We start from the raw sequence: 24,970 nt of genomic DNA on the forward strand, positions 1-24,970 counted from the left end.
GAGTCATCCCCAGTTGAGCATATAAAAAGAAGAATTGAACTTCCACTCTGCAAGCAAAGGCATGACCTCAAAATGTCAAATCTGCTGAGATCTAAAACAAACTCTAGTAGCGACAGTTTGTTAATTTGTTATCTTGATGTTCATTTGACCGACTCTTTCATTCAATCTTCCTGTTAGCAGCCCCTATCGGTCCACCCAATAAGCAGCCCGAGCAGCATATAAAAGGAGCTGAAGGGTATCATCACCGTCTCCTTCCTAACCTCGTTTTCTCAGGTTCAAGGTCTTTGGAGGTTAGGCCTGCTGCACGGAAACCATGGCCTCCAAACAGACGGCGCCGATTATGAATCAAGGACAAGGGGAAACTAGCTATGCTCACAACTCTAGTATCCAGGTATTTTCTCCTCTATTGATTATTTTGGTACTGTTGTTTCTACGGTCTCCTGAAACTTGGCTTCCGAGGATTGTTTCACCAAGAATTTGTTCATAATTATGTATCTTATATTCATTACAACACGGTTGATATTACAACGCCATCTAAATCGCCACCAAAAGACACAAAAACTCCTCTTAACAATTTATGCGGCGTTTTCTTAAACGCACCTTCTGTGTTTTACATAGCAAATTAACCTAAGCCTTAAACCCATTAGCTGGTACTAGTTGTGATTTCTGAATCAGTAACCACGTTTCCTCCTTTTAAGTACATCGGACTCTTGTTGCCTAAGCCCTAAGCAGTATGAGACTACAGATAGAATGTCACAAGACCATAGTTTAAAAAACCGAACCGGCAACAGAACCGGTGATGCTTCTGGTTCAGGGTTTTAGTGGTCAGGCCACCGGTCCATCGGTTCATTTGCGACAAAAAACCGGAATATTTAAGGTAAATTTTCAAAAATTTGACTTCACATCAAATGAATACACATAATATTGGATGTAAATCATTAATAAATCACAAAGTGTTATTAGCCTAGTTGGTTATTGGGCCTTTAGCATGCCTTCCCTAAGGGTTAGGTGTTTTATTCCCTGTTGATGCACCTTTTTTCTGAATATTTTTCTGCTTTTTTACTAAAAGACCGGCACACCTTAAAAAACTGGGCAAGACACTGGTTCACGTTATTTTTTAAAACTATGCACAAGACATGAACACAGGAACGGCTGTTGTAGCACACTAACAACCACATGAGTATATTATTAGCTATATACAGATAGTCAGATATACATGGACACGTCCCACGATCTGTATAGCGTCCTATCCGCACAACACGAAGGCAAGAACTGCCTGGTCGCGCGTTCGACCTCTGCCCCCAACGTTGGTATTAAACGGCGACGCCTAGTAGGCCGGAGGCAAGAGTCTGATGCAAGCTGACTGAAAGTTGTGTGGCAGGTTCGGCCGCCTCTTCATTGCACCAGTCGCCGCAAATACGGCCAGCTTGGAGACCGACCATCCTGCCACGCCATCTGACCCTCTAAGCACAGCGCCACGATTGGAGGTGATTTCTGAGAAACGCCACAATTGAGAAACGCCACGGCGAGTTGACGGGCAAAGCCCGGCCAGCATCGGTGGCGGCGGGGCGTTTTCCTTCCCCCGCGGCGCGGACCGACGGAGTCGGGCGGCGGCACGGGGCGTGGCCGCGTGGTAGCAGCAGCTAGTGGCGGAGGCGCGGGCTTCATGCGGCGGCATGAAGGGGCTGTGGGCGTTGCTGGAGGCGCGCGGGTCCTTGTCAAGGTCGAGGCGGATCGGATTTGGTGCGAGGACTCGCGACTCTGCTTCCGGCGGCGGCTGGGCTTGGGCCTGGTGCGCATGGAGGCAGGGTTTGGGCCTTCTCTGCTCGGCTCCCCTGGTGGTGGCGCCCTTGCTGTTCTCTGGTCAGGTCCGACCAAGCCTGCTTTCACTAGTGCAGAACCGGCCTTTAGTGCCGGTTCTTAACGACCTTTAGTGCCGGTTTGTCAACCGGCACTAAAGAGTGGGGACTAAAGCCCCCCCCCCCCCCTTTAGTACCGGTTCGTCACGAACCGGTGGCGCTAAAGTGACACCACGTGGCACGAGCCAGGTCCGTGTGCGCGTAGGACATTAGTATCGGTTGGTAACACCAACCGGTACTAAAAGTTTGGGGGGTTGGCTTTATTTTCCATTCAATTTTTTTTGTTTGCTGGTATTTCATGATACTATAAATTGTACACGTTATGCATATATATAAATAGATTTTCTCGTACGTAGAATCGCATATGTCTCACAACCAACATCATTAATTATTCACACATACACATGTATATACATATACAATTGCTCCTACATGTTGCTTTGGTGCCTCCGGAGCACGATGACAAGTGGTTCATGGGGCGGTAGCGGGTAATAGTATTCTCCTTTGGGATCTATGACCTGGTCGAGCAAAAATCTGGCTATTTCCTCTTGAAGTGCTAGTATGCGGTCCGATGGTAGGAGCTTATCCCGCACCTCTCTGAACTATTAATTAAGGAGATCAATATGCATGTGTATTAGTTGCGTGACTAGATATCGATAATGGTGTGAATAGTGTTCTGATAAACGTACCCAGTCTTGTCTATCAGATCTGCTCCTTTCGGACGCCATCATGCGAATGTTCTCGCAAACGTAGAATGCACAGATTATTCCCCGACGCCTGCTTCAGGGCCTTTACGAGAATGGAATTGAATTAGATAATGATTAATCAAGCATGATAATTAATTAATGATATTGAAACAAGAATTAAATAGATGGTAGCTAGCTAGTACTACTTAATTACTTACCTTTGATCGATGTCAAAACAACTTTTTTGCCCATTTGCCTGGAGTCACCTTGATGAACTTTGCCCATGCCCTGCCCGCCGGAAAGAAAATTAATAAAGAAGTTATTAAATAGTTCATATCAGGAAATGACGAACTAATAATAGGCCGAGATATAGTTAATAATGATTGAAATTAACTGTTGACTATCTCCTTCACGTTGGTGTAGTCTTTATCTTCTTTAGTTAGCGAGTCCAGTAATTCAACTTTTCCTTCCTCAACTTTAATGTCTAACAAGATCCAGTGCCAACTGCATGCGCACACGTTTGCATGTCTTAATTAAACGGGCATGTGCATAAAATTAATCAACTACCGTAAACCATATACACTTAATTATTAACATCTAGCTAGCTAGTAAGCAAAAACAGAAATTGTAGTACAAGACAGTGTGACTCACGGGAAGTTGTAAGGAAGTAGTATATCTTCATTGGTATTGAGGCGCTTCAAGAACTCTAGCATGCTTTCCTCTACACTTGCTTGATAATCTGGAAGATTCTATATGTACTCATTAATGGTATTTGGGTCAATGAACCCAATGCCATAGCGTCAAGATTTTTTCATTTCATACATCTTCATCCTACATATAATACCACAGAAAAAATAGTGAGGATAATTACATGAAATGATTGATCAAAATTATCACTACATGACTAGCTTGAGACTTAAATTACAGAAAGAAATCACTTACAGACAATAGCAACTGACGATAGACTTGTCGAGTGCGTCTTGATTGTATAACTGAAATAGTTCTGAATACTCAACGGCCAGAGCTTCTCATGGTAGTAACGCTCACGCTTGACATTCACCATGAGGGACTCTCGATTGGAAATCTTGGAAATGTTTATGTACCATTGATGCAATTCATACATTCTCGTTGGGAGGTCCTTGACCTTGTGTGGATGGACCAAAGGTTGGCCCCGAACATATTTCCGTTTTATTTCCAATTCTCTAAGCGGAGATATGGGCTCGATTTCGAGGAGTTTTCCAACAGAGATCTTGAGCATTTCAGCCTGCATTATATGCTCATCCGTTATTACCACATCGCCCTGCTAGGGAACGCTAACGGTTTGCCCACAATAATATTTGGCGCGTGTACTCCTCTCATGTGTTGTTGGCACAACAAGCGGGGGGGTCACTTGCGCCGCCTGTTCTTCCAGCTGGGGAACGGTTTTCCCACATTTTTTGCCAGCTGCTTGTTGGCTCGAGCTCGAGCTCGCTTCCTTCTGTAGCCGTGCTCGATGTAGCTTCCTGATTTGGCGCTCATAGTCTGAGTCAACAGGCTTGGGAGCTGGTGCTCTAGCCATACGAATGAAGTGGTCAATCGTTTTCTCAGGCACTTTCTCCTTTGGCGGCGGTGCCGGTTTCGGTCCAAAATGGGCGTCCACTTGGGTCTGCACTATGGCTGCATTTTGCTCCTCGGTCATGTTGTAAGGCCTCTGAGGAAGAGGAGCGAGGCTTGGACCATATTTATATCGCTTGTCTCCGCCTGTACTTCCTGTACTACCTCGACTCGTACCGCTACGCACCATAGCTGCGGCGTGTCTCTTCTGCGATTGCTGAGACGGCGGAGACGGCTGACGTGGCTGACGCTGTGCCGGACTTGAAGCAGGAGGAGTGGCCTGACGCTGTGCCGGACATGAAGGAGGAGGAGTCTGCTCACGCGTTCGGGGACTTGGAGGAGGTGGCGGACTTCGAGGAGGAGTCGGCTCATGTGTTCGTGGACTTGGAGGAGCGGGAGTCTGCTGACTCGATGGCGGACTTCGAGGAGAAGTCGGCTCACGCGTTCGCGGACTTGGAGGAGCGGGAGTCTGCTGACTCGGTGGCGGACTTCAAGGAGGAGTCGGCAGACAACGCGGTGCCGGTGGACTTGGAAAGATGATGCAATCCTTTCTCCATAGGATGATACAATGTACGGCCTCTCCCAGTGTGCGCTCGCCGTCACCTCCAGCAATGTCAAGTGCTAGCATCGAATATGGCTCCACCACTTCATCAACCATGACACGAGCATAGCCCTTTGGTATCGGAATGCAATGGAAGGTTGCTTCGGGGGTAATTGTGAAAGCAACGCCGTCTGCCACCTTTATGGATATGTTCTTCATTTGGGAGTGTAGCTCACAGTTAGTGTTCTCTATGATGTCATCCACAGGGTGGTATGTATCCAGCAGTGTGTCGCCCGGGGCAGAACCAATGCTGCTTCTCGGCATGGATGGGACGGTGCTATCCAATGATGGACGATCATCCGCTTGCTGATGCCGCTGCTGAAACCCCCTTTCTTGGCTAAGTGAGTCGATCTGCTGCTGTTGCTGCTGCTGGAATTTGAGTGCCAAATCCGCGTGCCTTGCTTCTAGGCCTTGAAGGCGTTCTGCGTCCTGTTTCCTCTGCTCCTCCTCCAGCTTCCTCTTCTTCTCCTCCTCCATCTTCTTTCTTGCACGGGACCTGTAGTCGTCGTTCTAGTCCGAAAAGCCCTCATACCAGGGAATAACGCCCTTGCCTCATGTTCTTTCCGGGTGTTCAGGATTTCCCAGGGCGCGCGTAAGCTCATCATTCTCTCTATTGGGCGTGAACGCCCCCGTTCGAGCTTCTTCTATTGCGTCAAGTATCTTTTGTTCGGCTCCTTTTAGACTTGCCTTCTTCGAAACCAGGCCTGTCTTCGGGTCCAACGCCCCCCATGCGCATAGAACCAAGTTCTGCACCTGGGGGGCCAGCTCCTAGTAATTGGAGTGACCCCTGCATCCTCCATCTCTTACTCAGACTTATCCCACTTACGCATTGCCACCGCGTAGCCACCTGGACCCAGCCTATGGAACTGCGTCTTTTTCGCGGCATTGGCCTTGTTTTTTATCGACCGTTCCTTAGATAATTCTGAATTCTTGAATTTCACGAAATCGTCCTAGTGTTCCTTTTGCTTCTCCAGTGTTCTCGTGAACTCTGGAGTCTTCCTTTTTGCAGCGAGGTAGTTGGCCCATAAATTTTTCTTGTGGGTGTTGAATGCAATTGCCATCTTCTTAAGAGCAACGCCCTTGACTTTCTCCACATCTGCTTCAGTGAAATAATCTGGTAGGGTGAAATGTTCCATTAGAGAATCCCAAAAGTCTTTTTTGGCTCTGTCGTCGACCCAAGTAACACCTGGACATTTAGTCTTTGGCTCTTTCCATTCTTGAATGGAGATCAGGAGTTTGTCCTTCATAAGAACTCCGTACTGACGAGACCACTTGTTTGCAATGTTCTTAGGCGTCAGGGGTTCGCCACTAGGTTTGACGGATTCGATGTTGTACTTTACACCATCCTTCAACAATCTGCCCGGGCCTCGCTTTGTCCTGCTGTCTATAGAAGCAGATTTGCTTGATCCGGAGGGCTGAAAGAAGGAAGATCGATTCGTTCATATATCTTAAAATAAGAAAAACATGTGATGATACCAGATGCCTGCTTATATAAATATACCTCACCGGTAGTCTTTGTTATTTGAAGATCAGCATTCTCTGTGTCATCATAAACATTGTTTGTGTCATCGTAATCAGAATCATAGTTCATGACTTCATCAGCTCGGTCGTCGAGATCGAATATCTTTTCATCACCCTCTCCGGTATTGTTCAGATATTGGGAGCCGTCATCTGCTTCTTTCAGATCATCTAGCCTGCCAGGGCTGCGTATGATGTCGAACAATTCCTCTTCTCTGTCTCTGCCGGTATTGTCCGATATAGCTTTTTACTTAACTAATACAGAAGAAATATAGAACAATTTAGTATTCAAATTACAATGCATGGATGCAATCAATAAGGAAAAACTGAATCATATAGTACATAATATATATGCATCGTCTCGATTAATATATAATCTCGAATATACATCATCGTCTCGAATAATATATATAATCTCGAATACATCGTCTCGAATATTATATATCGAATACATCACTGGCTAGGTACCTAATAAAGATCAAGTACTACAGAAGAATCTAGGGCGCCACTCGCAGTTCCTGGGGCGCGGGCGGTGGACAACCAAAGAGAAGGAACCATCACAGGATCATATCTCCGGTCATCTGCCCAAAGAACCTGCCAAGTAGTGGAGAACCTGACGTCGTTCATAGCAGCCATGTAGCGATGGACGTGCTCGTCTTCCTCCCTGACACGGCGACGCACCACCTCCGGTGGGGCCGGCTGCCTCTGCACCGAATGTGGCCCATGCGAATGCCACCAAAGGAGATCAGGGTCGACGATGGGACCCGAGGCCGGGTTCCTCACCAAGCGGCGCGCCCCTCCAGGTAGCACCTCCCAGTACCAGCCCGGCGAAGCCCAGTCCCGGACATGGGTCCTCTGAAGCATGACGTCGTCACGAACAGGTCGACGACGAGGATGCGGGCCGGGCATATCGTCGAGAACAAATATTATATGCCCGCAAAAAGTAACATTAATCTAACATTCTATACGCGAATTCTAACAATTTGACATTAATCTAATTCATCTAACTAAAACTAATTCTAAAATTTCTAACATTTTTGATTATATAACTAACATTTCTAATATTTCTATAACTAAAAAACAGAAAAATTGCTAGCATTTCTATAAATATTTCTATAATTAAAAAACAGAAATTTTTTATAACATTTCTAATATTTCTATAACTAAAAAACAAGAAAAATTTATAACATTTCTATATAACTAACATTTCTAAAAATATTTCTATAACTACAAAACAGAATAATTTCTAACATTTCTATAACTAAAAAACAGAAAAAATTCTATAACTAAAATTCTATAATGTGTGTGTGTGTGTGTGTGTGTGTGTGTGTAGTGTAGTGTGTACATGTGTGTGTGTGAACATGTCGGCCGGGGTGAGCTCACCGGCGAGGCGACGACGGGGCGGCGACGACGCGACGGGACGGGGCGGCGACGACGGGGCGACGGGACGGGCCGGCGACGATGGGGCGGGGCGCGGCGACGATGGGGCGCGGCGCGGCGACGGGGACGATGGGGACGGGGACGGATGGGGGCGGCGACAAGGGGCGGGGACGGCCGGGTTCGGCGACGAGGGGCGAGGGCGGCGACGTCGACAGGGACGGCGTCGATCGGGGCAGGGCGGCGCGACGGAGGGAAGAAACAGAGAGGGAAAGTGAATTTTTTTCAAGTGTTGTATATATAGAATGGACCTTTAGTACCGGTTGGAGCCACCAACGGGTACTAATGGTCTGTTTTGGTCAGGCCAAGCGGCGGGAAGCGCCCCCCCTTTAGTACCGGGTCGTGGCACCAACCGGTACTAAAGACCCCTTCTTTAGTACCGGTTGCAGCCACCACCCGGTACTAAAGGGGGTGCGCTGGCGCAGTGCGGTGCGGCAAGTTTAGTCCCACCTCACTAGTCGAGGGGCTACCACACTGGTTTATAAGCCCCAGTGCGGTAGCTCTCGAGCTCCTCTCCTAAGCAGGCCTACTAGGCCTACCTGTTCGGTGCTGTCCTGTGGGCCTACTGGGCCTTTGCGGGCCTGCATCCTGGCCCAACAGAAGGTTGTGTTTCTAGTTGTATGCAGGCCGCTTTGGCCTAGTAGGCGGGCTTTTTATTTTCTTATTTTTTTTGCTTTATTTATTTTTGTTTTATTTATTTTTGAGTTGTTTTTGCTGTATTTAGAGTTTCTTTCTGAATATTTTTGCTTTAGGTACAAAAAATTACAAACTTTCTTTTAGTGCTGGTAGTTTTCAAATTTGAATAGTTTAAATTTTGAATTATTTGAAATTTTGTGTGAGTCACTAGTTTGTGAATAACTTAACTTTGAAAAAAAAAATCAGTGATTCTTTTTTCTTATGTTTAATATTATTGTGTTTTATCATTATATTCAATTTGGTAATGCTTAGGTTATTTAAAAAATGAAATGCCTTTGTAACAGATGAGTTTTCGTCTGAAACCCTGATACTTCAAAAAAGATTGTTCATTTTGTACACGAAGTGCATCCAGTTTCTGCCGTAACCCTCTCTACTTTTTTGCACATGCTACGTGGGTGAAATTATGATACCATGCCAACTTTCAACCTTTTATGAGTCCATTTGAAATGCTTTTCAATTTCAGGGTCATTTAGCTGGAAAAAATTAGTAAATGCATGAAAGAATTTGTTTGCACATAAAATTTGTTCGCGTTTCAAATGCCAAAACACATAACTACCCTAACTATTACAGAGATTCCCTCCTGGGTGTGAAACACAGAAGAAAATGAAGATAGTGAAGCCGATCACATCCCGGATCTTTGGGTGTGAAACTTTTTCTTCGCGTGTGTCCCTTTGCACCGTAGCCATGGAAAATCTTCATCATTTAACTGGATGCTCGGGTCAATATTCACTGTGAATGGAGCAATTTCATCAAACTTTTCATAATCTTCTAACATGTCTGTCTTGTCATCCACTCCCACGATGTTTCTTTTCCCTGAAAGAACTATGTGGCGCTTTGGCTTGTCATATGATCCATTCGCTTCCTTATCTTTTCTTTTTCTCGGCCTGGTAGACATGTCTTTCACATAAAAAACCTGCGCCACATCATTGGCTAGGACGAATGGTTCTTCTGCATACGCAAGATTGTTGAGATCCACTGTTGTCATTCCGTACTGCGGGTCTTCCGTGACCCCGCCTCGTGTCATATTGGCCCATTTGCACCGAAACAAAGGGACCTTCAAACCACCTGCATAGTTAAGTTCCCATATGTTCTTTATGTAACCATAATATGTTTCCTTTTCCGTGTTGGTTGTTGCATCAAAGCGGACACCACTGTTTTGGTTGGTGCTCTTCTTATCTTGGGCGATCGTGTAAAATGTATTCCCATTTATCTGGTACCCTTTGAAAGTCATTATATTCGAAGATGGTAACTGGGACAGCGAGTATAGGTCATCTTCAATATCGCCATCATGCATGGCACGTTTCTGTAACCAACCGGCGAAAGTCCTCGTTTGTTCACGTGTAATCCAGTCATCAGACTTCTCCGGGTGTTTGGAGTGTAGAAAATTCTTGTGTTCCTCCATATACGGAGCCACCAAGGCGGAATTCTGTAGAACTGTGTAGTGTGCTTCAGTGAGAGAATGCCCGTCCATACATATTATTTGATCCCCTCCTAGCGTGCCTTTTCCATCCAGTTTGCCCTTATGCCGCGATTCAGGAACACCAATCGGCTTAAGGTCAGGAATAAAGTCAATACAAAACTCAATGACCTCCTCATTTTCATGGCCCTTCGCGATGCTTCCTTCTGGCCTAGCACGGTTATGAACATATTTCTTCAAGACTCCCATGAACCTCTCAAAGGGGAACATATTGTGTAGAAATACAGGACCCAAAACGTTAATCTCTTCGCAAAGGTGAACTAGGACGTGCGTCATGATGTTGAAGAAGGATGGTGGGAACACCAACTCAAAACTGACAAGACATTGCACCAAATCATTCTGGTATGATTTCTGGATCGATTACCTTCTGAGAGATGGCATTGAGGAATGCACATAGCTTCACAATGGCTAATCGAACGTTTTCCGGTAGAAGCCCCCTCAATGCAACCGGAAGCAGCTGCGTCATAATCACGTGGCAGTCATGAGACTTTAGGTTCTGGAACTTTTTCTCTGCCATATTTATTATTCCCTTTATATTCGACGAGAAGCCAAATGGTACCTTCATGCTGAGCAGGCATTCAAATAAGATTTCCTTCTCTTCTTTGGTAAGAGCGTAGCTGGCCTGACCCTGATGTATGCCGTCTTTTCCGTGCATACGTTGCTGGTCCTCCCATGCCTCTGGTGTATCTTTTGTCTTCCCATACACGCCCAAGAAGCCAAGCAGGGTCACGCAAATATTCTTCGTCACGTGCATCACGTCGATTGCGGAGCAGACCTCTAGGTCTTTCCAATAGGGCAGGTCCCAAGATATAGATTTCTTCTTCCACATGGGCGCGCGTCCGTCAGCGTCCTTCGGAACAGGTTGTCCGCCAGGACCCTTTCCAAAGATTACCTTCAAATCCTTGACCATATCATGTATATCAGCATCAGTACGGTGGCGAGGCTTCGTCCGGTGATCCGCCTCACCTTTGAAATGCTTGCCTTTCTTTCTTACGGGATGCCTGCTCGGAAAAAATCGACGATGTCCCAGGTACACATTCTTCCTACAACTCTCCAAATATATACTGTCAGTATCATCCAAACAGTGCGTGCATCCGCGGTATCCCTTGTTTGTCTGTCCTGAAAGGTTACTGAGAGTAGGCCAATCATTGATGGTCATGAACAACAACGCCTTTAGGTGAAATTCTTCCTGTCCGTACTCATCCCACGCACGTACACCTGTTCCATTCCACAGCTGTAATAGTTCTTCAACTAATGGCCTTAGGTACATATCAATGTCGTTGCCGGGTTGCTTAGGGCCTTGGATGAGCACTAGCATCATAATGAACTTCCGCTTCATGCACAATCAAGGAGGAAGGCTATACAAACATAGAGTCACATGCCACGTGCTATGATTGCTGCTCTGCTCCCCAAAAGCATTAATGTCATCTGCGCTTAGACCAAACCATACGCTCCTTGGGTCACCTGCAAACTCCTCCCTGTACTTTCTCTCGATTTTTCTCCACTGCGAACCGTCAGCGGGTACTCTCAACTTTCCGTCTTTCTTACAGTCTTCTCTGTGCCACCGGATCGCCTTCGCATGCTCTTTGTTTTGGAACAAACGTTTCAACCGTGGTATTATAGGAGCATACCACATCACCTTGGCAGGAATCTTCTTCCTGGGGCGCTCGCCCTCGACATCACCAGGGTCATCGCGACTGATCTTATAACGCAATGCACCACATACCGGGCAAGCGTTCAAATCCTCGCACGCACCGCGGTAGAGGATGCAGTCATTAGGGCATGCATGTATCTTCTGCACCTCTAACTCTAGAGGGCAGGCAGTCTTCTTTGCTTCATACATACTCTCGGGCAATTCGTTGTCCTTTGGAAGCATATTCTTTATCATTACCAACAACTTTCCAAATCCCTTGTCAGATACACCATTCTCTGTCTTCCATTGCAGCAATTCCAGTGTGGTGCCCAACTTTTTTTTGTCAGCTTCGCAATTCGGGTACAACAATTTCTTGTGATCCTCTAACATGCGCTGCAACTTCTTCCTCTCTAAATCACTTGCGCAGTTTCTCTTTGCATCGGCAATGGCCCGACCTAGATCGTCAGCGGGCTCATCTGATGCCTCTTCTTCAGCTTGTTCCCGCATTGCCGGCTCAGCTTCTTCCTCCATTGTTGTATCATCATATTCAGGGAACCCATGGCCAGGATAGATGTCGTCGTCCTCTTCTTCTTCATTGTCTTCCATCATAACCCCTCTTTCTCCGTGCTTGGTCCAAACATTATAGTGGGGCATGAAACCGGACTCAAATAGGTGGACGTGAATGGTTCTTGACGTAGAGTAATTGTGACCATTCTTACAGCCAGCACATGGACAAGGCATAAAACCATCCGCCCGCTTGTTTGCCTCAGCGGCAAGCAGAAAAGTATGCACGCCATTAATGAACCAGGGAGAGCATAGGTCATCATACATCCATTGTCAGCTCATATCTTCATTATACACAACACCGAATAGACCAAATTAATACAAGTTCATACATAAAGTTCATACATAAAGTTCATACATAAAGTTCATATACAACACTTAATTAAATGCAACATACAAATAACTCTCTAGCTAAAGAATTTTAAATGCAACAACAAATGCGATCAAGATCGCAACTAAGGTAACAATTGATCCAACAGCATAATGATACCAAGCCACACTATCAATGGCATATTTTCTAATCTTTCTAATCTTCAACCTCATTTTCTCCATCTTGATCTTGTGATCATCGACGACATCGGCAACATGCAACTCCAATTCCATCTTCTCCCCCTCAATTCTTTTCAATTTTTCTTTCAAATACTCGTTTTCTCTTTTAACTAAATTTAACCTCTCGACAATAGGGTCGGTTGGAATTTCCGGTTCACATACCTCCTAGATAAAAATATCTATGTCAACTTGATGGGCATAATTTGTCATAAACACGAAATGCAACAACTAGTTTTAAAAGAGAATATACCACATCCGAATCATAACAAGGACGAGGGCCGACGGGGACGGATATCAAAACCATGGCACTATGTATAACAAATAACGTACGGGTAAGACAATTATACGAGTAACTATATATCCAAATCACACAAACATCAATTTGGTAATGTAAAACATTCATGAACAAGAGCGTCACCACAAGGTGGTGCCGGCGATGGGACGGTGCGGGCGATCGACGGTGGTTACGACGGAGATTTAGAAGGCACTAAGTAAACCACACCTACATATGCAAACTAAGTGTTATTTTTGACCTCAAATTGCATATAAATCAAATACTAGCAAATATAATTCCTCCCAAATTAATCACTATACAAAGCATTGCAAGAGCTAATCTAGCAATGAGAGTTGAAAGGACAAAGTTGCTAACCTTTGTGATCATTTGAATGGATGGGGGCCTTAAAATCTTGACAATTTTTGGGCAAAATTTGTGAGGAGCTCGAGGAAGAGAGGGGAAGAACAAAGGAAGTGAGGGGAAAGGGGAAGAACAGAGTGGCTCAGGTGGACGAAGGGTTTATGTACGTCGACCTTTAGTACCGGTTCGTGCCACGAACCGGTACTAAAGGTGCTGGACAGGCCCCAGACTGACAACATCCTGCCACCACTCTCTTTAGTACCGGTTCATGGCACGAACCGGTGCTAAAGGTTCGCCACGAACCGGTACTAATGAGAGCGGCCGGCTAGCCGTTGGAACCGGCACTAATGGACACATTAGTGCCGGCTCAAAATCGAACCGGCACTAATGTGTCTCAGATTTGCCTCTTTTTCTACTAGTGTTTGGACTTGACGCCGGCAGGGGGCGCGGACTATGTTCGGCAGGGGCTGGTGACCGCTACTGTGTGCCTACGGTGGTGGTTGCTCGGCCTTCGATCCCTCTGCTCGTCGTCCGGGTGCTACTTTTGTCGAAGGGTTGGCCCTCTGCCAGCGGCGGTCCATCGCTCGTCTTGCGCCCAGTGCAGCAGGACCGAGCTCGTCTCGCGCCCGACGGCAGGACCGATCTCGTCTCGCTCCCGGGGTTGCAGGACGGATTGATGGAGGCCAGTTTTGGCCGGTCTATTGGGCCTCGGCGCTGAGGGCCACCCAGGGGTGCGAAAGGCGGGGCCTTTCCGCTTGTCTCTTTGGTTGGGGTAGCGGCGGGTCCCAGGTGAGGTGGTGTCAAGGTCTTGAATGCCGGGGCGGCGGCCCTGGTGGTGGTAGAGCGGTGCTCATGGGCAGAGCCCGTGGCTCGGTGCTGCCTGGTGGCCATGGCCGTGTTGGCAGCGTGGTAGCCGGGGTGTGGCGGTGAGCGTTGTCCGGGGTGAAAACCTATTCTATCTTCGGACGGACCGGCGGCGGCGAAGCTCGTTCCCTTCTTGAAGGCGTCGTCGTGGCTCTCATTGCCCGTCGTGTTGCTCCAGGGGAAACTCTGTTCCTCGGAACGAGCGGTGGCAGCGCTCCGGTGTCGTAACCTTCATGAAGGCGCCGCCATGGAGCCCACGGTTTGTCGTATGCGGCTTCATCTCTTCGCGGTGGTGTGTTCACGGTTGAAGTCCCCGGTTGCTCTTGTAGTGCTAGGGTTGGTGTTGCTGCGCTCAACGCCTATGTATCCCGCCTTGGGTGTGTGCGTGTGTTGTGGAGGCGTGCGTTGGTACCGGGTTGTTGACGATCGTTGCTTTATATATAAAGCGGGGCGAAAGCCTTTCTCGGTAACACGATTTCGAGGCGTTTAGAAAAATGCCCTGGCCAAAACACCACCTTTCAACAACCGTGTTGTAGTGACTACTGGCATTTAAACTAACCAGATTATGCAAAATAAGAACAAGAAATAAATTTGAATTTTCTGAATAAGTACATGTCAACTGCAGAACGCTGAGCAGAACAAGATGAAATCCCTGATTGAAGGGGTTATCGTTGAATTATGCAGCAACGCCGGCACCTTGCAGCCCAGGAAGATAGTGATCGCGGACTTGGGCTGCTCCAGTGGTCCAAACGCGCTTGCACTGGTATCGATTGCTGTCAACGCGATCCACGCTCACAATCTTCAGTTCCAGCAACCATCACCAGAAGTGTCTGTGCTCCTCAACGATCTTCCTGAGAACGACTTCAACACGGTGGTGAAGAGCCTAGTCACTCTACGTCAAAGCAACAATCCTGTTGTTCTTACTGGTATCACACCAGGGTCGTTTTACGAGCGGCTCTTCACTAGTGAATCTGTGCATCTTATTTGCTCGTCCAATACTTACATTGGCTCTCAAAGGTACGAGTCTGATGCTACTTTGATGGATCGATCCTGTTGCATTACTCATCGACTCTGTAAGCAAAACCTTATCCTTGCAGGCTCCAGAAGATCTAAAAAGGAATCTCATCCCAGCATATGACATTGATGAGCATTCTAGGCGTGAAAGACTTCCTATAGTGCTTGAGGCTTATGCAAAACAATACAGGAAAGATTTCACACTTTTTTTGGAGCTGAGAGCCAAAGAGTTGGTCTCAGGAGGCCGAATGATTATTTCGCTGCTAGGGAGACGTTCTGATATAATCACCACCAAATTCCCTTTCCTTCCAGAAATTGTAGCTCAGATTCTATGTGTCATGGTCTCAGAGGTACATTTCTTTACTTTCTTTTCTAGCATGCATCTTTGGCGATCAAAGGTGCGATCATTTTTTTTGACCGAAGTTTTTTTTTCAAAAAAAAATTATTTTTTTTTGACCGAAGCAAAGGTGCGAGCATTATATTTGACCTCATGATCTTATGGTTATATTAACAGGGTGTATCGACAAAGAAAAGTTTGATTCTTTTTATGGGCTAATGCATGAACCTTCGCTCAAAGAGCTGAGAGAGATCATCCAAGAAGAGGGTTCCTTTTCAATCAGGGAGATGCGGGAGCATGACCCTAGAACCGATATAAACAAGACTCTCAGCACCCCAGGCATATTCGCGGGATTTCTGAGATCTTTGTTTGAGCCGGTAATAGTCCAACATTTTGGATATGTCATGGATGAATTCGTGAGGACCGTGGAGCAGCGGTATATCCTAGAGGGAAGCTTGCAAGAGGAGCGTGCCAAGTGCCCTTATGCTATGCTGGTCATATCCCTCGCAAAGGCATGATTATCAGGTACCTAAAGGTGCATCACATTTGATGATAGTGAAACTGATGCTTTCTTTGAGGCCAAATGTGTGTCCATTTGATTATGTAAACTACACATTGTGATGTTAGCTTTGTATCTCTCAACATGGCATGACATGTTTGTAAAATTGAATATCAAATTCAATCATATTTGCTGGAGACGGGAAAAACTAAATACATGCTGAAATAATATTTCCATTATCGTTGCCAAGTGTTTGTATTTTCCCCTTATCCGATAATGTGTTTGACTTTGGTATTGTAGTTCTCGTGTGGTATAGGAATTCCCTTCTGTTCATATGGTAGTTTGAAGAACACAATAGGACTCTTCACTAGTACAGAACATGCCATCTCTAGTAGCTAAAGAAAAAAACATTAACGGCGAAGAACATTGACCATATTATTGCCCCTTTAGCCTTTCTACTTGCTGGCCCAAACAGTAGAGACAGGTAACAGATTGAGGAGCACATTGTCCATATTATTGAGCATAGAAAAAGAGAAGTTGAACTTCCACTGCAAGCGAACCCATGGCCTCAAAATAACAAATATGCTGATATAAAACAAACTCTGGTAGTGATATGTTGTTAATGTATTATATCCTGATTTGAATTTGACCTAATATTTCAGTCAACATTTCTATTAGCTGCTCTTTGTTGATAAGCACGTTGACCCATCTGTTTCACCAAATAATTAAGCAGCCAGAAGAGCCATCCCCAGTTAGAATAAAAAACAAGAGCTGAACTTCCAGGACATCTCAGTCTCACCATCTCTTTCCTAATCTTGCTCTCTCAGGTTCAAGGTCTCTGGAGGTTAGCCCTGCTGCAAGCAAAGCCATGTCTTCCAAACAGAGATGTGAATATGAATCAAGGTCAAGGGGAAACTAGCTATGCTCACAAATCAACTTTTCAGGCAATTTCTTCTCTCTTAATTTGCTCATGAGTGTTGTTTCTATGGTCCCTTCTCCTGAAACTTGGCTTCTGAAGACTGTCTCATCAAGAATCTTCTCATAGCATATCTTATATTACTAACAACTAAACTAAGATCATAATGAAAAAATAATAATTTTGGGAACGGTTAAACCTGATAGAAGCAGCGATCGTCGAACTATGCAGCAACACCACCACCTTGTCGTACGGGGAGACGGTGATCGCGGACTTGGTCTGCTCCTCTGGCCCAAACGTGGTAGCACTGGTGTCAATCGCTCTCGAGGCCACCTGCAGCCACTTTCTTCATTTGCGGCAGCCACCCCCAGAAGTCTCTGTACGCCTTAATGATCTCCCATACAATGGCTTCAACTTGGTGGTGTAAAGCTTGGTTGGCAAATCGGCGAGCCTGTTGTTGTAACTGGTGTTGTACCAGGGTCATTCTATGAGAGGCTCTTCCCTAGTGGCTCGGTGCATATTTTCTGTTCATCCAACAGCTTTCATTGGCTCTCAAAAGGTATCAACTTGACACCACTCCAGTAGCATTTGTCCCTTCACCATCTGATCTTTCAGAGGTACAGGCTCAAGATTTAAGGATAAACCAAATCCCGGTGTATGACATCAATGGGAATGTCAGGTGTGAAAGACTCCCAGTGGTCGCTGGAGCTTATGCACGACAATTCAGGAAAGATTTCACACTTTTCCTGCTGCTGAGAGCCAAAGAATTGGTTCCAGAAGGTCGGATGGTTGTTTCCCTCCCAGGGAGGCGTTCTGATGAGCCTCTTTGTACATACCGGTGCATGGACCTTCTGATGAAGAGCTGAGAGGGATCATCCAAGAAGAGGGCTCCTTCTCAATCACAGAGATGTGGGTGCACGACCCTACAAGCGGCCTCCTCACCCTAAACAGGATGGTGAATAGTCTGAGAGCTGCATTTGAACAAATAATAGTCCAGCATTTTGGCTTGTCCGGAGAGGTCATGGATGAATTTGCGAGGACCAGCGAGAAGCACTTGAGCCTGCTTCGCAGCTCACAAGTCAAGCATACCAAAAACCCGAGCTGGTTGTATCACTCACCAAGGCATGACAGGACAACTGGCGTGTTACTGCTGCTAGCCTGTATCTCACACCAATTCGTGATATGTCTGTAAAATTCAACGTCAAACTTAATTGGATCTGTGAGATTCGAAAATGGCAAATATCTGCTGAAATTGGATTCTGAGACATATTTTTTCATTGTTTCAGCAAAATATCTATCTCACAGCGCAATTGAGTGACACTGAAGCTCTACAGAAGTACAAGATATTGCCTTCTGTTCCATGATAATTTTGTAAGAATATAAACAAAACTCCTATGATATATTATAGGATATTATTTCATTATATTTCCTTTCGACGCATCATGAATTGAAGACCGTATACGTGCTGGTTTGTTATTCGGCTTCTTGATGTACGTGCATTTCTTCTGCACTTGCTTGTTTCTATTGGCAAATGCATTGTATAGCAGCATAAAGCACAAAAAAAAACTCGAAGGCACAATCATGTACACCAATGAATTTATCTCCAAAAGAAAGTTGCATTTGTACTGCTCTAAATTATCTGAAATGCTTGCTTTTTTTTTCATTGGATCGCATGCTAACAGTTTAACCAGATGAAAATAATAAGTGTGCTAGTCTAAAATAAATAATTGTCTTTACTAGTGACAGGTTGTCAGTATTATATCCTGATCCTGTCACCAAATAGGTGGTGGATATTCAAGGACACGTTGAAACAATATGCTAACAACTCTGGCGTTAAACGGTTTGGATTATTTATCCAGTGCATTAATTCATTCATATGCCTGGCCACCAATTATTTGGCTGCTTGATGTATATGCATTAGTTCCGTAGTTGCTTGTGAAGAATCCAATTCCAGAAGGTATGTCTGCATAGCACTAAACAAAAACTAAGTGAACGGTGGGTGTAAATAAAGAACTCTACATATTACTACTTACTACACAACAAAATGTTGCATCGGTGCTGCTCTAGAATGTCTACTTCATTGGATTCCATTTTGATAATTTAACCAGATACAAATGACAAACCCTGCCAATTAAAAAAATGTCGCGTCTGCTAGTGACAGGCTGTTTGTACTATATGCTGATCAGAATTTGACCAACCATTCATGTCTTTCCATCATCCTTTTGAGCTTTTAAAAACCCAACCTTTCAACTCAAGCAGTTTAAGTGTTGATTGAACTCATTGCCTTCCCAATCTGGTTCTTGCAGATTAAGGACTCTACCCTAGCTTTGTTCCAAGCAAAGTCATGACCTCCAAGCAGATGGTGCATATGAATCAAGGACAAGGGGAAACAAGCTATGTTCGCAACTCCGATATTCAGGTGCCTTCTCTTATCTCGATTAATTCATCGATCTATGCTAACCTGTTCTTTGGCTCTTGCCTTCTCAATACATCATTTCATTGCTGAGATTGAAAAGAATTTTTAGTGAAGTTAAGAAGCATACCATTTAGCTAAAGGATTAAACAAGATTTTCTGAAGAGTGAAGAGTTAAAACTCTATTGCAGAATGCTCTGCAGAACAGGCTGAAGCCCCTGATAGAAGCGGCCATCGTTGAGTTATGCAGCAGCACTAACACCTCGTTCCCCGAAAAAATGCTGATCGCGGACTTGGGCTGCTCCTCTGGACCAAACGCGCTAGCACTGGTATCGATTGCTGTCGAGGCCATCCATAGCCACTGCCTTCAGTTACAGCAGCCACCACCGGAAGTGTGCGTGCTCCTCAACGACCTGCCTGACAACGATTTCAACACTGTGGTGAAGAGCCTGGTCATGCTCCATCAAAGCAACAAGCCTGCTGTTGTGACTGTTGGGATCACGCCGGGGTCGTTTTATGAGAGGCTCTTCACTAGTGGCTCCATGCATCTTTTCTGCTCGTCCAACAGCCTGAATTGGCTCTCAAAGGTGCGAGTTTGATACTGCTCGATGGATCGATCCATTTCCATTAACTTTTGATTCTGTAAGCAAAATCTTATCCCTTAAAGGTTCCTGAAGATCTAACGAGGAACCGGATTCCGGCTTACGATGTTGATGAGCATGCTAGGAGTGAAAGGCTCCCTATGGTCTTTGAGGCTTATGCACAACAATTCAGGAAAGATTTCACACTTTTCTTGGAGCTGAGAGCCAAAGAACTAGTCCCAAGAGGCTGGATGGTTGTGTCCCTTACAGGAAGGCGTTCTGATGACTGCGCTTCGAAATTCTCTCACGTGTGGGAAATCTTTGCTCAGATTCTAAGTGTCATGGCCTCAGAGGTACATTTCTTTACTGTTTTTTCTGTAGTTATTATCTCGGTTTCTACTGAACGCGCCTATTTGAAGTCTCGGTCTCGTGCCATGATTGACAGGGCATGATTGACAAAGTGAAGTATGATTCGTTCTACGTTCCGGTGTATGGACCTTCGGATGAAGAGCTCCGGGAGATCATCCAAGCAGAGGGCTCCTTTTCGATCACTGAGATGCGGGCACACGACTTCACACGCGGTCGGGACGCCGGTCTCATCACTGCAGGCTGGTATGCGAACCAGATGAGAGCCGCGTTTGAGCCGATAGTCGTGCATCATTTCGGAGATGTGATGGATGAATTTGTGAGGACCGCGGAGCGGCGCTGGAGCGTGGAGGGAAGCTTGCAGGAGGAGGTTGCCAGATACCCTCGGGCTCAGCTTGTCGCCTCGCTCACCAAGAAAGCATGATGATCACTTGGCCATATCGCTCGTTTCTAGGGGAAAATGCATGTCAAATTCACCATGTAATTAAAGCACATCCCTTTTGTGTTATGTCTGTTTTCAATAAGATCCGCGATGAGACTGAAGCTGAAGCAATAGTATTCCGATCGATTGACTAGCAACAGCAGCACCCGCCTGCCCACGGAGACGCTTATGCTGGCGTCTCGTGGCCGGCCAGTTTGGGGCGCCCTGGAGCACGATGCAGACAGGGCTCGGACTCGGATCGCCGGCCAAACAGCACGACGCTTCACAGCTTCTCTTCTTCTTGCTGCTATGCGCACAGTATGTACGTTTGTTTCTGGTCGCTTGACACGTTTAGTTGGAGAAGCACGCGCATACGTGCTCATATGGCAATGAGGAGGAGGAGGAAAAGTCGTATCCATTGTGTTTTCGTTCTAGAAAGGAGTCACTACAGGCTGCAACAAAACTTACCATCCACAGCGTAATGGCAACGAAAATGTGCGAAAAATCAAGGGCGAAATTGCAAGTTCAGATTCATGTTCAACTGCACAATTTTCTCCCGCAAAGGAAAACTGCACCATAAGTCGAAAACTCAACAGCAACAACAGAAACTGCGCGATAACCTGGAACTTTTTTTTTTCTGTTTAGTTTCTTTCTCGTGTTTTTTTCTCACCGTTTCTGGTTTTTTCGATGCACCATGCAAGAACCGGGAAGATGATGGAAGGATTCCTCCGCTTCACATGCATTGGTTGGTTGCACGCGTTTGTCACTTGCCACGAAGAAACACTGCATGCAGCAGTACAACGTACGAAATGCCACAGTGGACTAAACGTGCTAAATGCCTTTCGATTTAAATGTGTGGAAGTGGAATAGCCCTGGTAGGTCTTTCCCACTACTAGCACGTTTTTAGCATTGCCTTGCTAATCTGGTTATTGCAGGTATAAAATCTGGAGGTGAGGTTTCGTCCTGCTCCCACAAGCAATGGCCTCCAAGCAGATGACGCAGATGCTGCATATGAATCAAGGACAAGGGGAAACTAGCTATGCTCGCAACTCTAGTATTCAGGTACCTTCTTCTCATATCTTGATTGTCTCGCAAGTTATGGTTCTACGGACTGGCATTGACAACTGGCATCACGAAACTATCTCATCAACAACTTATATAAAATTTAGAATTTTCTTTCGTCAGTTCATAATTTGGATTATACTATTGGTATTTGAAAGAACAAACCAGAAAGTTAATGTGCATGTTGTTTAGCTAAAATATTCGACTAGATTTTATTAGTAATTTCGGGTGCTTGCATCAATCGATGCAATGACCGAGGATGTCCTTGGTTTCGAGGGAAAAGATTTTCTTAACAAGTGCAAGCAAACTGCAGACAGCTGAGCAGAAGAGGATGAAACCCCTAATTGAAGCAGTCATCGCTGAATTATGCAGTAGCACTAGCACCTTGGTGCCTGGTAAGATGGTGATCGTGGACATGGGCTGCTCCACGGGCCCAAACGCGCTCACACTTGTATCAATTGCCGTCAAGGCGGTCCAAGATCACTGTTTTCAGGTCCAACAACCACCACCGGAAGTGTGTTTGCTCCTGAACGATCTCCCTAACAACGACTTCAACACGGTGGTCAAGAGCCTAGTCATGCTTCGTCAAAGCAATGAGCATGTCGTCGTGACTGGTATCACACCGGGGTCATTTTATGAGCGCCTCTATACTAGTGGCTCTTTACATCTTGTCTGCTCTTCGAACAGTTTGCATTGGCTCTCAAAGGTTTGAGTCTGATACTGCTCGATCGATCAATCCATTACATATTACTAGTCGACTTTGTAAGCAAAAAATCATCTATGCAGGCTCCTGAAGATCTATTCAAGAATCACATCCCAGCATATGACATGGACAAGGATGCTAGGCGTCAAAGATACCGTATAGTGCTTGAGGCTTATGCAAAACAGTTTAGGAAAGATTTCACCAATTTCCTGGAGCTGAGAGCCAAAGAATTGGTCTCAAAAGGCCGAATGGTTGTTTCCCTGGTAGGGAGGCGTTCTGATGTAACCGCCACCAAATTCTCTTATCTTTCAAGAACTATATCTCAGATTCTAAGTGTCATGGTCTCAGAGGTATATTTCTTCATATATTATAATACATCATTTTATCTTTTACAATCAAGCGCAAACATTTGATCTCTTTTTTGATGGTATTATTAATAGGGTGTGATCGACAAAGAAAAGTTTGATTCTTTTTATGTGCCAGTGTATGAACCTTCTAGTAAAGAGGTGAGAGAGATCATTAAAGAAGAGGGCTCCTTTTCGATCAGGGAGATGCAGGTGCATGACCCTACAACCGATATGAACAATGCTCTCAGCACCCCAAGCAAGTTCGTCAATCTCTTGAGAGCTTTATGTGAGCCAATATTAGTCCAACATTTTGGAGATGTCATGTATGAATTCGTGAGCACCGCGGAGCGTCACTGGAGCATGGAGGGCAACTTGTTAGGTCCTTATGCTATGTTGGCCATATCCCTTGCAAAGGCATGATGGTCCGGTACATCAAGGATACGTCCACATTAAGTTACATCATAGTTGATGAGATTGAACTGTAACTTTATTTGAGGCAACAATGTATGGCTACTTCATAATGCAAAATACATCTCGTGGTGTGTTGTGAAGGTATTCATGGATGGACAAAATGAACTATCATTAATCTCTACTATTAAATGAGAGTTAATCATTGTATGCTTTACTTCGCCACCATCCGCTACTCAATCAAATCAAATCATACCAAAACCTAAACTAAATCAAAACTTCCCTTGCCTTCCCCTACTCATACCCGAATCAAATTAAATCTTACCAAAACCTTACATAAAGCAAAACTTACCTTTGCTTTCCTCTACCCATACTCGAATCAACTAAAATCCTACCAAAATTTGGAATATGATGGGTGTAAGATTTATGTCGGACACGATTGATGTTGAACCATTAGAACATGTATGCCCCATTGAAACATACGTGTAATTAGCTAGTACTGATTAGCCGAACATGTTGAGGAAAGCAATAATTTAAAAAAAAATTCCCGCGATCACGCAAGATCTATCTAGGTGATGCATAGCAACGAGAGGGGAGAGTGTGTCCACGTACCCTCGTAGACCGAAAGTGGAAGCGTTTCAATAACACGGTTGATGTAGTCGAACGTCTTCGCGATCCAACAGATCCAAGTACCAAACGTACGGCACCTTCGCTTTCAGCACACATTCAGCTCGATGACGTCCCTTGTGCTCCTGATCCAGTTGAGGACGAGGGGTAGTTCTGTTAGCACGACGGCGTGGCGACGGTGATGATGATGCTACCGGCACAGGGCTTCGCCTAAGCTCTATGATGGTATGATCAAGGTGTGTAACTGTGGAGGGGGGCACCGCACACGGTTGGGAGAGAAACTTGTGTGTCCTAGGGTGCCCTCCTGCCCCCGTATATAAAGGAGCAAGGGGAGGCCGGCCGGCCCTCCTTGGTGCGCCCAAACAAGGGGAGTCCTACTAGGACTACTAGTCCTAGTAGGATTCCACCAAGAGGGAGAGAGGGGGAAGGAAGGAGAGGGAGAGGGAGAAGGAAAGGGGGGCACCGCCCCCCGTTGAAAGGATCGAGAAGAGGTGTCTAGACGGGGGTGATTAGACCCTCAACAACTAAAGTTGGCAGTTTTTAAGTTTTTCAAGTTGAGGTGATAGATTGACACATTTTCAAGCAAGCATGCAAAGAGTATATGAGCAGCGGAAAGTAAAGCATGCAACTTGCAAGAAAGTTGTAAGTGCATCTAGTGCCACCCCTAGTTGGTTTTGGAGTATTGACGACAAAGTTGGTTGAGGGACTAATGCGTTTGTGAGAATTGCAGGATAACGCAGGAACTATCCCTCATTGATTCGGTTTACCTACCGGAGATGACCCCTAAAAATGTATGAAGACATTGAAGACAATGGTGGTGTGTGAAGATATTCACACTGGAGACTATGACATGAGAAGACATTGAGTGAAGACTATGGAGCGCGAAGACTGAGTTGTTTTGTTGTTTCCTTTTCTTCTTTGTTGAGTCATAGGAACCACCGTACTGTTAAGTGGGGTCCAAGTGAACAAAGTCAGAGTGACTGAAGTGATGCTCAACCCAAATCCTATGTCTTCGAGCAAAGATAATGAGAGCAAATCTTATCCAGAGCTGGATGAGTCAGCTTTGCTTGTAGCCCAAGTAAAGTTGCCGTGTGTGTTTGAAATCTGACCGTTGGAATACGTGTCAGTTCCTTAGTGACCCGGGGTCATTTCAGACATATCAGGT

The 24,970-nt window shown here is 45.5% G+C and overlaps 2 protein-coding genes and 2 pseudogenes across 2 annotated transcripts; all 4 read left to right on the top strand.

Moving 5' to 3' along the window:
- The first annotated feature begins 296 nt into the window (after positions 1–296).
- On the top strand, positions 297–15,769 carry LOC119277993 (annotated as a pseudogene).
- On the top strand, positions 15,750–18,308 carry LOC119279836 (annotated as a pseudogene).
- An 816-nt stretch (positions 18,309–19,124) lies between these two features.
- LOC119277991 (salicylate/benzoate carboxyl methyltransferase-like) lies at positions 19,125–20,751 on the top strand. The gene is made up of 4 exons (XM_037559347.1): positions 19,125–19,296; positions 19,482–19,877; positions 19,958–20,224; positions 20,317–20,751. The coding sequence occupies exons 1-4, from the start codon at positions 19,222–19,224 to the stop codon at positions 20,659–20,661; spliced, it is 1,083 nt and encodes a 360-aa protein (XP_037415244.1). The 5' UTR covers positions 19,125–19,221; the 3' UTR covers positions 20,662–20,751.
- An 833-nt stretch (positions 20,752–21,584) lies between these two features.
- Positions 21,585–23,190, top strand: LOC119277992 (salicylate carboxymethyltransferase-like). Its single transcript, XM_037559348.1, has 4 exons — positions 21,585–21,720; positions 22,034–22,426; positions 22,507–22,773; positions 22,864–23,190. Exons 1-4 carry the CDS (start codon positions 21,637–21,639, stop codon positions 23,188–23,190), a joined length of 1,071 nt encoding a protein of 356 aa, XP_037415245.1. The 5' UTR covers positions 21,585–21,636.
- The last annotated feature ends 1,780 nt before the right edge of the window (positions 23,191–24,970 follow it).

This window comes from Triticum dicoccoides, chromosome 3B, assembly GCF_002162155.2.
Source record: "Triticum dicoccoides isolate Atlit2015 ecotype Zavitan chromosome 3B, WEW_v2.0, whole genome shotgun sequence".
In the NCBI taxonomy this organism is placed as follows: domain Eukaryota; kingdom Viridiplantae; phylum Streptophyta; class Magnoliopsida; order Poales; family Poaceae; genus Triticum; species Triticum dicoccoides.

Bases quoted from the DNA above. Each gene is read 5' to 3' on its own strand.
- LOC119277992 (XM_037559348.1), top strand. From the start codon at position 21,637: ATGGCCTCCAAGCAGATGACGCAGATGCTGCATATGAATCAAGGACAA. The intron at 21,721-22,033 runs GTACCTTCTTCT...AGCAAACTGCAG, and splicing joins CTCGCAACTCTAGTATTCAG to ACAGCTGAGCAGAAGAGGAT. The intron at 22,427-22,506 runs GTTTGAGTCTGA...TCATCTATGCAG, and splicing joins GTTTGCATTGGCTCTCAAAG to GCTCCTGAAGATCTATTCAA.
- LOC119277991 (XM_037559347.1), top strand. From the start codon at position 19,222: ATGACCTCCAAGCAGATGGTGCATATGAATCAAGGACAAGGGGAAACA. The intron at 19,878-19,957 runs GTGCGAGTTTGA...TATCCCTTAAAG, and splicing joins GCCTGAATTGGCTCTCAAAG to GTTCCTGAAGATCTAACGAG. The intron at 20,225-20,316 runs GTACATTTCTTT...CATGATTGACAG, and splicing joins TAAGTGTCATGGCCTCAGAG to GGCATGATTGACAAAGTGAA.